Here is a 14,687-nt window from a genome sequence, read left to right on the forward strand (position 1 = left end):
CTGAAGTCATTATGTCAGATGATTGACTGGTGAGTGTCAAAGCTGGCCCATGAGTGAGTTGGGAAGGTAAGGATCTGGCTCACTGGGCTGAAAAGCTTCCCCACTTGCTAGAGAACAGGCTTCCTCAACCTCGGCCCTCTAGATGTTTCTGGCCTACAACTCCCATGATCCCTAGCTAGCAGGACCAGTGGTCAGGGATGCTGGGAATTGTAGTCTCAAAAAAACATTTGGAGGGCCGAGGCTGAGGAAGCCTGCTATAGAACATGATATAAAATGTAATAGCTGTTTAAAAATTGTACTTTTTACTCTTATAATTCAAAGCAGTTGGATTCTCTGTCGTGAAATGTAACAAATTCTTTTTTCCAGTGTTACCTCTTCCACATGTATGTGGGTGTAAGAGCAGGTGGAGGCATTGGAGATGAAATTGAAGACCCTGCAGGAGACCCTTATGAAATGTATCGAATTGTTTTTGATATCACGTTTTTCTTCTTTGTCATTGTCATCCTATTGGCCATCATTCAAGGTATGTTGAATGTGGCATGCTATTGGCATGCTATATATATTCAATATATGTAGAGTTAAAGAGTAAGTTTAGAAAAGGAAAGTGTCCAAACCTGTTTCCAGTGTGTAAACAAAGAAATGCAAAATGTATTGACAGACACACTGGGCATTTATTCCTTTACAGTCCTTTAAGAAACACAATTAGTTAATTGAAAAGAAAGACATGTATTTTAAACACCACCACTAAAATATTAAAGGGTATAAATGCTGCAAATGTTCTTTTTTATAAAAATGTGAGCTGCTATACACTACTTCCATTCCATTCAATAATAGGTCTGATTATTGATGCCTTTGGTGAATTAAGAGACCAGCAAGAGCAGGTGAAAGAAGATATGGAGGTATTGATAAATGTTTTTATTTATTCATTTCTCTATTTCATAAAATGTATACAACCATTTGATCGTTTAAAAAAAGAAACTCTCAAAGTGATGAAGTCTACAAGCATATTTTTGTAAATTTTATTTCAGTAAGATATTATACCCAATTACTGATAGGAATCTAGGCTAATTCATCATGGCTTAACCTTCTGTTTTATTTCTAGACCAAATGTTTTATTTGTGGAATTGGTAATGAATATTTTGACACAACCCCCCATGGATTTGAAATGCATACTTTACAAGAGCACAACTTGGCCAACTACCTGTGAGTATAGGCACATTCTTTCTTTGTTAAATACAAACCTCTAATGAACTTTTAGCACTAGCCTTACTATGCAACCCATTGCATGTCTACTCTGAAGCCTTTTTGAATTCAATGGTGCTTCCTCCCGCTGAAGCGCGTACAAGATTCTAAGTGTGTGCATATATGATTGCAACCTTAATCTCTGAAACTCATTCAGTCTCCTCAGCACTGTGGTTACTGATCCAAGACTCAGGAAATTAGTCATGTGCAGGTGAAAACTATGTGAACAGCTAGAGCTTTTTGTTTACCTTTTCTCCATGGTAAATCTCGCTGCTAAAGCCCCTTTAGAGATAGGGATCTGTCAAAGCCTTGCTTTGTAAAGTACCGTGGACATAATTCTGCATCATCATAATCATTAGTAAGAAGTTGAATATGAAGTAATGAATAGCCAAGGCTTATCCTATCTGTATTTGATCTTATTTTTAAAAAATTATAAGCTGCTTTGAATGATTAGTCATAACCAGAAATAAAATATTGCAGAAAGTAGCAAGATCAACTTCTTTAGGAGTAGAAGCTTCTTCAATGAGAATACATCAAAGGAAGTTTTGATTGTGTTTCTAATTCAAGGCCTGTTCCTCCCTTGGATTTCCAAATAGAATTTATTGGCATATGTATATAGTTACATAAAATTAGATATGGAATTTTCAGTAATTCAAAAGAGAATATCTGCGAAAGGAAAAGTAGCACTGTAAAGAGCCAGTTTTCAGAAAGGAGAACACATGGTGAGGCAACAGCCAGAGTCTCCATGTATAAGTTCATACTAATCTGTATCCATGTTCTGGTTATTTAGTCTGTGAAAGAGAAATACAGTCCCTGAGGGCGAAACAAATTTGTTTTTTGTGGGTTTTTTAAAAAAAAGAAACATCCAACAAATGTTTCATTTTCTACCCACAATTTTCCCCCTCCTTTTGTGTCTGTTTCTGGGTACATTTGTCAACATTTTTTGGATTGTGAACTGGCAGGCACACATTTATATTTACCTATATACAATATTCAGCATAATTTATGCACTTTTACAAAGAGCAGAAAAAATATATTAAATAGTGTTGCTACTGCTTTCACCCTAAATAGAAATCAGTGTTGTTGTTGTTGTTGTTGTTTATGAGAAACAGAAGCATTACACTACAGTTTAAAACACAATATGTAGTTTGATATTCTCGTTCCAGGTTCTTCCTGATGTATCTCATTAATAAGGATGAAACCGAGCACACTGGACAGGTAACCATAGGAGCCAACTTCTAGCGAAGCCCCCCATAAAATATTTGAGGGGGCTGGACCATTCAAATGGTGTGGGTGTGCACCATCATGTGATTATGCTGGGCGGGGCTTACTCCCCTCCCAATATTTTATTCAAGTTGGCACCCTGATTACACCATTCATTACTACCCCTAACAGTGAACTTGAGTTATGTCTATTACTAAAGCAGAAAATCAGGCTGTGCTGATATCCATGCGGTTGGAGGGCTTCTTAGATACGCAGAAAAATATCTGCTTGTAAATTTAAAAAAGATGGACCAGTCACTGAACAATCCTGGGAGGGAGATTAGAATTGGGGTCCTGTAGTAGGGACATAGAAACTATTTCCCTGGGGATTCCCCTGAGATACAGATTTTGACTTTCATTGTCCTGAAATTTTGGTAGGAGACAGCTGGGAAAGAAGGTTTGGTTGGCTGTGGGGGTGTGTGTCCAAACCTCGTTTCAAATATTGAAGGGTTTGGACTTGCTTAAAAGCAAATTTGTGGGATTCTCATTTTCAGCTAACTCAATGATTTACTCCATAATTAATATCTTTGAAATCTTGCCCAAATAATTTTACATGTTTAAATATGCACACATGCTCTGTTAATACAAATCCTATGAGCAAAACCCCTTGATATTGATTTAGCCCTTACCTCAGAAAAGCTTTTAAAGACTGCTCTGTCAAATGAGCATTTGACACACTTTTCAAACATTGCAACCCATACATGAAAGTTACAGGACTTATGCAGCATTCAAGTGAATGTGTGTGCTACAAAATAAATGACACTCAACTGGACTAGGCTGACATACACCAATAAATTAAACAGGATTTAACAGATGCTATAATATAACTAACAAAGATGCGAATTAAACTGATGTTGACTTATATATGTGGTTTCAGTGAGACAGACATTCTCTGCTGTGAATCTTTTGAAAAAAGATCTTTCTCATACTTTCAGGAGTCCTATGTATGGAAAATGTACCAAGAAAGATGCTGGGATTTTTTCCCAGCTGGAGACTGCTTCCGTAAACAGTATGAAGATCAACTTGGATAAAATATCAACCAAGAAACAACTTGCACTCAAACTTACAAGATTTAGACAAAAATCAAAGTCTTACCATTTCATGGTGTAATATAAGTATTATGTATGTTTAATCTTTCGATACAACAAAACTAATTTAATTTTACAAAGATCCAGCTGGGCTTTTTGCACCTGGCAGAACCAGGCCTCATATTGTCTGGATTTCAGCTTTCTTACTGGAGAAGTACAAAGAAATATAATTAAACTTTCAAATTACAGTATTCTAGTTCACAAGTTATTATTTGTTATTAACCCAACTCCTTAGGTAATAAAAATAGTTTAGTTGAAAGGGCTACAGCATTGTTTGTTACATGCACAACATCTGCAACCTAAGAACTTGAATGTCAGATGACAAGGCCTCAATTACTGGCTCATATTAGGATCCTAACGATATTTCAAGCAGCTTTATTTCCGACTCCCCCATGCCACTTCCTTGTGAGAAGATCCAGAAAGAAAGTTTCGAATCCTTCAGTGCTTAAAACTTACTGTCTATAAAATCCTAATTAAAGTGCCTTAAATATTTGCAAACATAGCTATGCAAAAGTTTGTTTTTTTTTAGGTGGCATTTTAGATTGACATTTTTGTTAACTGGTTGTGTTGCTTCCCTGTCTTACTGTATGAAAAACTTGAAGGTGAGTCATATATTTGTTCCAATATCAGCGTTTTAGATGCAGATGGTAAAAAATATACTGTCTCACGATCTTACACAATTAAATTTTAGGTCAAATAAAAATGCTTTATGGTCAACTAAGTAGTTAAGTTGCTATGTTTTTGCATATTTACTTTGAATAAAACGTGCCCACTGCAATAAAGAATTTACAAAACCAATCTTAATTTTTGTCACTTTTTTATGAACAAACTAAAGTCACACCACAACTACAACATACAGTTTGCATTCACCAGCACTGTTTATTTTGCGGCTTTAAGCGAGAAGCTCCTCTCCAACAGAAGCTGAAATTGTTCTGCTGTTATCTGAATTATTTTAAACCATCTGTGCAACATTTTTAATTTACAAGCATTTCAAGAGAACGTCATTATATTTCTTCAGGCAGTGTAATGCAGAGAATTCTCTGCAAGGTGTCCAACATATTTGACACTAAGAAACAACAAAAGTTGGACATGTAGCATAATTAAAAAATCAAGGTGAAGTTGCTACTTAATTAAATACTTGTAAGCAATTATTCTATACCAGCCACTGTCATGTCAATTTTTCAGTTTACTTGCGTGCCAACCAAAATGTAGCCTTAGGAGATCATGCTGTCTAACCAGTCTTCAAGGTCCTCCTCGGAAATATTTTTGGATGTTGCTTCCTGCTGTTGAGATGCTGAGCAAATTTGTTCAGTTCCGTCCAGTTCTAAAAGGTCTGAAGAAATAAAAACAGAAGAAAATTTAACTAACTTGTCTGGGGATGGCTAGGCAGGCAAATGCTGACAAGCTCCAATAGCAGCAAACCTGAGACCCAGTTAGGAAGCTGACTCCATCATCCAGCTTCTAAAGGAAGACAGGCTGGCTGATTTAAAAGCCCCCTGCAAGTTAGGATCTTCCAGAAGACAGGAGAAGAAGAAAGGTAATAGCTGAAAAAGGGGACTCCATCTAACAATATGCTGTAGCTCCCAAATTCCTGAGATAATGGGAAATAATAGGAGGCACTAGCCTTGTAAAACATGTATTTTCCAGGCTCTGTATGCACTGGGAAGAAAATTTACCACAAAAGTACTGCTTGAGTTTTAAGGTGACTATGTTTCCTTACTGCCTTCACAATTATAAAATATTCCCTCTTTATCTCCTCCTCCAAAAGAATAAAATAAAACTGAGGGACTGACCTATGGGTACAGTACTGATACCTAGATGAAAATGACACAGAAAATAGATTGGGACGTGAATTAAGGTTTTAAAATAACAGAACTATTTAATATACAAACACAGTTAAATCAGCTTTCCCCTTGATGTGTGGAGCATTTCCTAACCAAAGAGCAAACCTTTATTAATTTACAACTAAAGTGTTAGTTTATTTACACTGTTGTTTCATTCTTACAAACAGGATTTGCATCGATTTGTAATGCTGGTTATGTTTTGCACAGTTTGTCTTTAAATGTTCCTGTAAAGTTTCATTTTTTATGGGAAACAGCCATGACCCTTTGAGAGGTTAAATATGAAAAAATAACATGCATTTTGCCTCTTCTGTCTAAGTGCTGCTTCTTTCTGCTTCACTCTGCCATGGTCACCATCACAAAAGCAAGATATCAAGCAAAAAAAGAAAAGAAAAAGCCCACTCTTGATGGGTTGAACCATGGTTTGTCTGGTAGTTACTGGGCAAATTAGAGGAGTGAAACTGAATGCCTATGTTTGGAAGGGAGAACACAAATAGTCATATCTGAGAAACAATCTAATTGTTTTTACACAGAAGGTGTGTAAGCCTTCCTTAACTCACTGTATCAATTCAGTTTACAAATAAATCCTAATACAAGCATATCAGCACTGCAGTTAATCCCTAAAGAGAAAAACAGTATTTACATTTAAGAAAAATATCCAATTTAAATGTTTTAAATCCAAATTTTATTTTAAAACATTCATTTTGTTTATGCCCCATAATATAGCTCTCAGCTCAGAAAAAAAAGACAGACATGTAGAAAGACTACCTTGCTTACCTCTAGGAGCGTGCTGCCCCTTCACACAGGCCCACAGTCATCTTCTGCCACAGTGCTTACTATTGCTTTCTAACCTCTCTATTATATTTATACCCCACTTTTCAGTTAATATCAAAACCCAAAGCAGATTACAATTAAAATGCACACAAAAGCTACAGCTGTTAAAAGGAATGTGAAGCCACCCTCCTGGAGGGTGAAAAAGGAGCTGCAGATGGACTTTGGCCATGCCCCATGTCACCTTTGTGTTTGTGGAGACTTGGCTACAATTGCCTTTCAGCTGCTACCTGAGAGCTGCTAGGGCAGACCACTCTTCCAACTCATCTTTGATCTCTGAAGCCTCTGAATGAGTCCTAAGCTGGACTGCCCAAGGTCACTAGTGCATCTATCACCCAGAAGACAGACAGTCCAATTTCCAGTGGTGTCATATGCCTGCCTATTTCTATGGAGGGTTGTCAGATATGGAGGCTGCCAAACAATATAAAACCACTCACACATCTCAAATGGTGGCAAGGGATGAAGATCTCTTCCTGCCCGGCAGTTCCTGCACCCTCAGTAGGCCTTGTCATATAGCTGAATGAGCTCATAGCTGACTGTAAACTAGAGCACAGCAGCAATTTAGAGAAACAAAATAAACAATTGGGGAAAATGCTTACCATTTACTTCATGAGGCATGTTCAAATCATCCCCAGATAATCTATCATGGGATATTGTTTCCAGTTCAAAGTTTTCAGGATAAATAGGGGCATCCAACTTCAGGAGTTGATCAAGGTCGTCATCCAAGTGATCCTCTTGGTGTGTAACTGATGAGCTTTTCTGGAGAGCTTCTGAAGACGAGCCAAATCCATCTTTATTCGACAGCGGCAGGTGGCCAAGAGAGTCTGCAGAAGGATATGAGTTTGATGCAACTCTATTTTGCCCCATGGTCTGCTGTAATGGAGCACTTTTCTTGGGGACTTCACTGCTTTTCAATTTAATTTGGGGGAGTATGGCAGGTGTTGCATCCTAGGACCAGAAGGGAAAAGAAGTTGTGCAATGGCTAATGTTCTTTAAAAAAACACCCTGATCCCTGCACTGTGTGCCAATTTTATCTCTGAACACAATTCAATGTGCTGGTAGAACCTTATACAACTAAAGGCCCCCCTTTCCCATGCAACCTACCTGGGCCCTGCAGCTGGACCCTCCACCAAGAGATGTTCAGCGGGTAGCAATAGGAGACCACACTTTTATAGTGGCAGCTCCCAGATTATGGAATTCTCTCTCTCCAGGGAAGCTTGCCTGCCATTGACTCTAACATCTTTCTGATACCAAGCAAAAATGTTTTAATTTTCATGGGTATTTAGTCAGTACTTATGGTCTGGCTTTTACTAGCTATTTCTAGTGTTCATTCTACTGTTGGCTGAGGGTTGATATTCTTGTTTTTTATTATTTCAGATGGATACGTTCAGTACGTTTGTATTGTTTTATGAGTATTTTATTATATAAATTTTGCATTTTACTTTTATTGTAAACCACATTGGGACTCCTTTTAGTTGTGTGAAGTGATAAATAAATTTCATAAACTTCAACTAATAAACTTATTATTTAAATAAACGCCCATTGTCTATGAGATTTGTATGCTACCCCATGAAGTACTCTGGGCAACTAAGAATATATAAGTATAAAACAATTAAAATATAAAATAAAGCATACCTTCAAAAGCAACATAAATATGACAAGAAAACTAAACGCATCACAATCCAAAATATAAAAGACAGATTTAAAAACGGAAACAACCAGACTAAGCATTAGGTGAACAGATTTGTGTTCTTGACAGCAAAAAGACCACAAGGGTTTTGCTAGGTGAATGCTTTTTAGCAAGTACCACTACTGAAAAGGCCACTTTACTTCATTTCACAGGGGCATTCAAAACAGGGCCTCCAAGAAGAACTTAAGTCTGGATGGGAGGTGGTGGGTCTTTCAGGGAAACTGCTCCCAAGCCATTTAGGCCTTAAAAGGTTAGGATTGTAAACTGAGCCTGGAAACTGACTGAAAGTTGGCAGAGAGAGGCGTAATGTGGTCAAACCATCTATTTTTTTTTTTTCCAATAAATTTTTATTGAGTTTTCAAATTTTTAAAAAGCAGACAAACTTATAAAAACAAAACAAAAACATACATAATTGCATAACATTGACTTCCCCGCACCCTCCTTCCCACATTCCAGTTTCATTAATTATCTCAGCAAATTATTTGCTCTCCTCCCTTAAGTGTCTCATCCTTTCTTAAAATTTGTCACTTATGCTTGACCCAATTTGAACTTATCCAGTTTTACACAATAAATCTTTTCTCTAAGGACGGCCTAAATTCTTCTCCCATGAATTCCTTCCTTCACATATTGCATCAAAAAATCCTAATATAGCAGTTCTAAATCTCAGATTTTAACTATTCTCCTCTCCCCTCCTGCCCTGCCCCGGTTTCTGTCCCTTCCCAAACCAATGTCCCAATAGATTGGCTGCTTTAGCCCGGGTTTCTCACATCAGAGGCTCTTAAGCCCCAGTTAGTCTCTCTCCACCAATTTTGTTGGTAATCCATTTTGTTGGCCCTCTCTTCTTGAAGAGGTTCTGTCACCAGCCTCTCATTTTTTCCTCCTTCCAATTCAATAAATTTCAGTTTCTGCTCAGGACCACTCAGTCTCTCATACTCCTCCTTGATGAAAAAGCCCCAATCATACTTGTTTACTCTTATATAGTCCAATATTCCAGTTATTCTGGGGACTTCTTCCTTTGTCTTTCTCTCCTTTTGCAGATTTGTAATCCACTTGTCGTTTTCTTTGTTTCCTTTGTTCCCAGAGGTTGCAGGCTTTTGGTTGGTTTTTTCCACCTGAAGTTCCTCTCCTTCTTCTTCTTCTTTTTCCCCCCACTCCAAAGTTATCTCCTTCTCTGCAGCTGCAGAATTTCTTTCCATCAACTTTGTATCATTGGCAGAGTTGCTCAGTTCCAAACCGAAAGTCTCCAGTTGTTTACTTATTGTGGTACTTTGCTCTTGTAAAGTTCCCACGAGAAAAAACATCCTTTCAATCTCTGCCCATAGTTTCCCTTCTGCAGCCATTGCAATGTCTTTAGTTCCCTCCAGGGGGATTTCCATCATGATTCTATTCCAACAATCAGTTTCTTTATAGCTCCCAGCCACTTTATTATTCCCAGTCACTTTGTTTCAAAAAGATCAATTTTAATGTAGCTTTTTTAGTCCGAAAAAGTACCAATAACACAGTCCCAAGTCTTTGCCTCCCGTTTGACAGCTCTTTTGACAGCTGTCAAACTCTTTATTCTTTTTCCTCGGGCTCTCACACAGGGCGCTCCCGGGTCCAAGGGGGGGGATTACCAGGAGAAAAGGAAACTTTCAAAATTCTCTCTTTTCCACTCCAGCACAATAACTTTGTCATCCAATTCGTGAGAGTTATCTTTTTAAAGCCAAAGTCTTTCCGCCTTAGTACTCCTCTCTTTGCTTTGAATCTTTCTGTGGGGGGGGGGTGCGGACTTCCTTTTAACACACCCCCGATCGTACTCAATTTTAGGTATAAAAACTTTTAATGCCAAAATTCCCTTCTACTCACGGGTTATTTGTTTCAGTCCAAATTTCAGGAAGAAAGATAGCGCTCTCCGGTCATGGCTCGCGGCTTCGCTCCGCCAAGGCAGCGATCGACTCTCAGCACCACGCCACTCTCCGGTCCACTCCGTAGCCTTTAAAAAGGCTCTTCGCGGGTCAGGGAGGGCGATTAAGGTGCCCACCGAGTCACCATGTCCGCAGGCTTCCGCGCCTGCGGTTTCTAAGGGTCCCCGTGTCGCCGGCACGGCAAGACCCGTCCTTAGCGGAGCCGATTCCCTCCGGAGCTCGGAGGGAATCCGCCATTACCCGTTCGCGCTATCCCGGAAGTCCGTAATGTGGTCAAACCATCTAGTACCAGCTAATAATTTTGTAAATCCTGTTCTGGATCAACTGCAGTTTCTGGGCCTTTATGAAAGGCACCTTCAGTATTATAGCAGTTACCAAAGCATGGGTAATCGTGGTTAAGCTGCCACCATCCAGGTAAGGTCACCCGCAAGCATATCAGTTGAAGTTGACAACAACAACAATGTATTAAATTTATATACTACCTGTCAGGGCCGCCTCAGGTCCCAGCTCACAAGAGACCAACGCCAAGTCCACTTTATTTACAAAAGTCTTTATTGAAGTACATTGTTTGTTCCACAGCCGAGGCGCGCAGCCCCACGTCTGTTACGCTTAGACCGCTGAAGTCCCCTCTGAATCAGTCCCGCCTCCACACCAGTTTAAGAGGCTTCTGCTGGTCCACCTCTTCCTGTCCTTCCTTTTCCGCAGGGTCTTTCTGCCCCCCTGGGTTCCTTCCCTCCTGCTTTCCCCTGACGCGGAGTCCCCAGACGCCTGCTCCCCCCTCCTCCGTGCTTTGGGACCAGGCTCCTCCTCCGGGCTCTCCGCATTTCCGCGCGCCTCCACATTTGAACTTGGCGCGCGTTCGCTACCTCTGACCTTCCTCTTGACAGCTACACTACTCTCTGTGCTACTCTCCGCCCCTTCCGGCAGGACGTCTTGCCCCGATCTCCTTCCCCTCTCTGCTTCCTGCTCTGCTTCGTCTGTCACACTGGGAACTCCACCCTCTTCACTCCGTTCCGGCGGGGAAGCCGGCCCCGATCTCCAACTCCCACTCGGGGTTTCCCTGCTGCTCCCCTGCTCCTGACGAGTCCCCCCTGTGGCTCCCCTTGGCCTGACCAGGGGCGCCCCCTTTTGGGAATCCTCCGATTCACTTGAAAGACTCATGGAAACCCTCAAGTCATTGTCATCCTCCTCCTCCTCGTTCCGGGATTCTTCCCCCTCGCTCTCAGTCTCCTCCCTCATCTGTGCCTCTCTCCCTGAACCCCTGACATCCATCCCCCCCTCGAAGCCCCCCCTTCCCCCCTCCCGCCCGTCGAGCGCAGGTATTGGGAGCCGCGTTTCTGCGGGGTTAGATGCTGGATACAGTTCGTCTACTTCGATTTCCTCTGCTTCCAGCTCGGTGTATGTGTGCTTGAACTCGGGTTCGTCTCCCAAAGTGTTCTCGGTCTCCTCTCCCATTGTTACTTCGTCCGGTGCTGTTGGCCAAGGCCCCTCCCTCCACCTCCTGCGCCAGTCCTCCTCTGGTTGCTCGTCCCACCAATAAGAGGGTTCCATCTCCACCCCCGAGCACGATCCCCTGGGAGGGCTCGATTCTGGCGTTCCCTCCTCCGCGGAAGAAAACCCTCGGAAAGTGCTGGCTGAAAGTGTGGGCGTAAAAAGCCAGTCGTCAAAGTACTCGGCTGGCATGGGCCTGTGTGGGAAAAGAGCATGGAACTCATCCTTGAGAAGAGGCTCGTCCAAAGCGTAGTCCGGCACCCAACTGTTGGCGCTGGCTGGGGTACCCTCTCTGGCGAGAAAATATTCTACTCCCTCTTCCCCCCATCTTGAGTCCAGAATCTCTGTGACCTCGTTGAGTGGTTCGGCCCTAGGTGACCTCCCCCTCTTGGGTGACTCTCTGCGTGGTTCTGGTGCCGTCCCTGACTCCTGAAATCTGTGTGGGGCCTTGTAGGGGGTGAGCACCGACCTATGAAAGACCAGGTGCATCCTGGAACCTTCGGGGAGGGCCAGTCGAAACGCTACGGGATTGATCCTGGCCTCAACTTGGTATGGCCCTAGCTGCCTGTGTCCTAACTTCTTCTTAGCTAACGACTTGGCCGGCACCGCTTGGGCCGCTAACCATACCCAGTCCCCCACCTGGATGTCTTCTCCCGCCCTCCTGTGTTTGTCCGCCTGCACTTTATAGGCTTGTTTAGCTAGTTCCAAATGTCTCCGCAGCTCCTCGTGCACCTCTTGCAGTTCTGCTGCGAAATGGTCGGCCCCCTGCGGCGCCCCCTCCCCCGTCGTTATGAACCCCGGGAAGGTTCTGGGATGTCGTCCATTGTTAGCGAAGAACGGCGTCACCCCCGTCGACGCGTGCTTCGTGTTGTTGTAGGCAAACTCAGCCATCGGCAGGTAATCCACCCAAGCTGCGGGTCGCTGATTGGCGTAACATCTCAGGTACTGCTGCATGATAGCGTTGACCCTCTCTGCTTGGCCGTTGGTCTGTGGATGTCTCGCCGACGATAGGTTGATCTTGACGTGCAGGATACCTAGGAGCTTCTGCCAGAAACTGGAGACAAACTGGCGCCCCCTGTCGGACAGGATGGACCGTGGCAGCCCATGCACTCTGAACACGTGGTCGATGAAGAGTTTGGCGGTCTGTTCCGCTGTCGCCACCTTCGCGCAAGGAATGAAGTGCGCCATCTTGGTGAACAGGTCCACCACCACCAGTACCGCCGTCTTGCCTCGGGAACTGGGCAGATCAGTAACAAAGTCCAGCGCTACCCGCTCCCACGGTTGCAGTGGCGTCTCCAGCGGTTCCAGTAGTCCGGCTGGCTTCTGGTGCACTGGCTTGGACCTCTGACAGGTGTCACATCTGGCGACGTAATCCGCGACCTCTCCTCGCATTTGGGGCCACCAAAAGTCCCTGGCTACCAGTTCCGCTGTCTTCTCCTTGCCGAAATGGCCCGCGCTGGGTGCGTCGTGCAACTGGTGCAGAACCTTTGCGCGGAGATCGTCCCCTGGCACGTAGAGGGCACCTTTGCGAGTTAACAGCCCGTCGCGTATCTGGAACTCGTCGTCTCTCGTTGTACCTCTGCGCAGCTCTTCCATCTTGGATTGTGCAAACTGATCCGTCTGCAGCGCGCGTCGCACCGCGTCCAGGTCGACGGCGACTGAAGCGCACGCCCACGCCTGCGGTGCGAAAATGTGCTTGGCTGCTACTGTTGCCGCTTCCTCGAGATATTGCGGTTTCCTTGAGAGCGCATCGGCTATGACATTGGAGTCCCCCGGGATGTACTCTTTTCGGAAGTCGAAATCCGCGAAGAATTCCGCCCAGCGCATGTGCCTCTGGCTCTGGAGCTTCGCCGTGCGCCAATACTCTAAGTTCTTGTGGTCCGTGCGGACCTGCACGGTGTGCTTGGCTCCTATGAGGAAGTGCCGCCACGCTTTGAAAGCCGCGTGAATGGCCAACAACTCCCTGTCCCAGATGGTGTAGTTTTGTTCCGCCTTGCTGAGCTTCCGGGAGTAGAAAGCACAGGGCCTCCAGTGCCCTTGCGGATCTTCCTGCAAAAGGACGGCCCCTACCGCTCTGTCTGATGCGTCAGTCTCGACCCGCATGGGCCTGCCGGGATTCACGTGCAGCAGCTGTTCCTCGGAGGCGAAGAGGCTTTTAAGCTTCTGAAAAGAGCGCTCCGCCTGGTCCGTCCAAGTGAACTTCTTCTTCTTGGAACTGAGAGTGTCCGTGATTGCTGCTGTCTCCTTCGCGAAACCTCTGATGAACTTGCGGTAAAAGTTGGCGAAACCGACGAACCTCTGCACCTCCTTCCGATTGCGCGGGCTCTTCCAGTCCAACACCGCGCGGACCTTGACGCTGTCCATGGCCAGTCCCTTGTTGGACAGCTTGTAGCCCAGGAAATCCACCTCCGTCACATCGAACTGGCACTTCTCCAACTTGGCGTAGAGTCTGTGTTCCCGTAGTCTCTGCAGGACCTCCTTTACGTCTCTCTCGTGAGCCTCCGGCGATTCTGAGAAGATCAGGATGTCGTCGAGGAAGCACACACACTTCTTGTAGAGGAGTCCCGCTAGCACGTGATGCATAAAGGCTTGGAAGCAGTGGGATCCATTTTGGAGACCAAAAGGCATAACTCTGTATTCATACGTGCCCAGAGGCGTGAACATGGCCGTCTTCCACTCATCGCCCTCACGCATGCGTATGAGATTGTACGCTCCGCGCAGATCCAACTTGGTGAAGATCCTCCCCTTCCGCACGGTCGCTAGGAGGTCATCAATCTTGGGCATGGGAAAGGCCTTGGGCTTTGTCATCGAGTTTATGGCTCGATAGTCCACAATGAGTCTCTTCTGGGGCGTGTCCTTCTTCTTCACAAAAAACACAGGACTGCCTCCCACCGCTTTGGATTCCCGAATGAATCCGCGCTTCAAATTGTGCTCTATGAACTCCCTGAGTTCTTGCATCTCATCTTCAGACATGGAATACAGCTTTGCAGTCGGCAGCTTCGCCCCCGGCAACAGGTCAATCGCACAGTCGTAAGGCCTGTGGGGTGGCAGCTGGTCAGCTTCCTTCTCGCAGAAAACCTCCAAAAATCCCTCGTACTTGCGGGGGACTGCCTGCACCATGCCTAGTTGCAGTTTCTGCCCAGCTTCCTCCCCTTGGCTGGACTGGATGCAGTGTTGAGCACAGTACGATGAGCAAAAGGTGAGCTGTCGCTGGTACCACGCCACTGCTGGACTGTGTCTCTCTAGCCAGCTCATGCCTAACACTATAGGCGTGTCTGATAGGCGGGTGACGTTGAAGCTAATGACTTCTCGATGATTTCCAATCTGCATCACCATGG

General features: G+C 44.2%; 2 protein-coding genes across 15 annotated transcripts in view; one reads left to right on the top strand and one right to left on the bottom strand.

Moving 5' to 3' along the window:
- Positions 1-4,396, top strand: part of RYR3 (ryanodine receptor 3) — a 293,341-nt gene extending 288,945 nt beyond the window's left edge. For 12 of the 14 annotated variants that reach the window (XM_077926563.1, XM_077926598.1, XM_077926572.1 and 9 more), the window contains 5 exons: positions 367-523; positions 835-899; positions 1,103-1,203; positions 2,409-2,460; positions 3,440-4,396. In XM_077926563.1, the coding sequence (XP_077782689.1) occupies positions 367-523; positions 835-899; positions 1,103-1,203; positions 2,409-2,460; positions 3,440-3,535 (471 nt within the window). In that variant the 3' untranslated portion in view covers positions 3,536-4,396. Of the gene's footprint in view, positions 1-366; positions 524-834; positions 900-1,102; positions 1,204-2,389; positions 2,461-3,439 lie in introns of those variants that run through there. The other 2 variants (XM_077926602.1, XM_077926619.1) reach the window with 2 other exon arrangements.
- A 50-nt stretch (positions 4,397-4,446) lies between these two features.
- The window catches only part of AVEN (apoptosis and caspase activation inhibitor), a 106,644-nt gene continuing 96,403 nt past the window's right edge, over positions 4,447-14,687 (bottom strand). The window contains exons 5-6 of the mRNA XM_028722068.2: positions 6,864-7,212; positions 4,447-4,925 (exon numbers count right to left, since the gene is read on the bottom strand). Coding sequence (XP_028577901.2) covers positions 4,807-4,925; positions 6,864-7,212 — 468 coding nt within the window. The 3' untranslated portion in view covers positions 4,447-4,806. The remainder of the gene's footprint in view (positions 4,926-6,863; positions 7,213-14,687) is intronic.

Source organism: Podarcis muralis, chromosome 1 (genome assembly GCF_964188315.1).
Source record: "Podarcis muralis chromosome 1, rPodMur119.hap1.1, whole genome shotgun sequence".
In the NCBI taxonomy this organism is placed as follows: Eukaryota; Metazoa; Chordata; class Lepidosauria; order Squamata; family Lacertidae; genus Podarcis; species Podarcis muralis.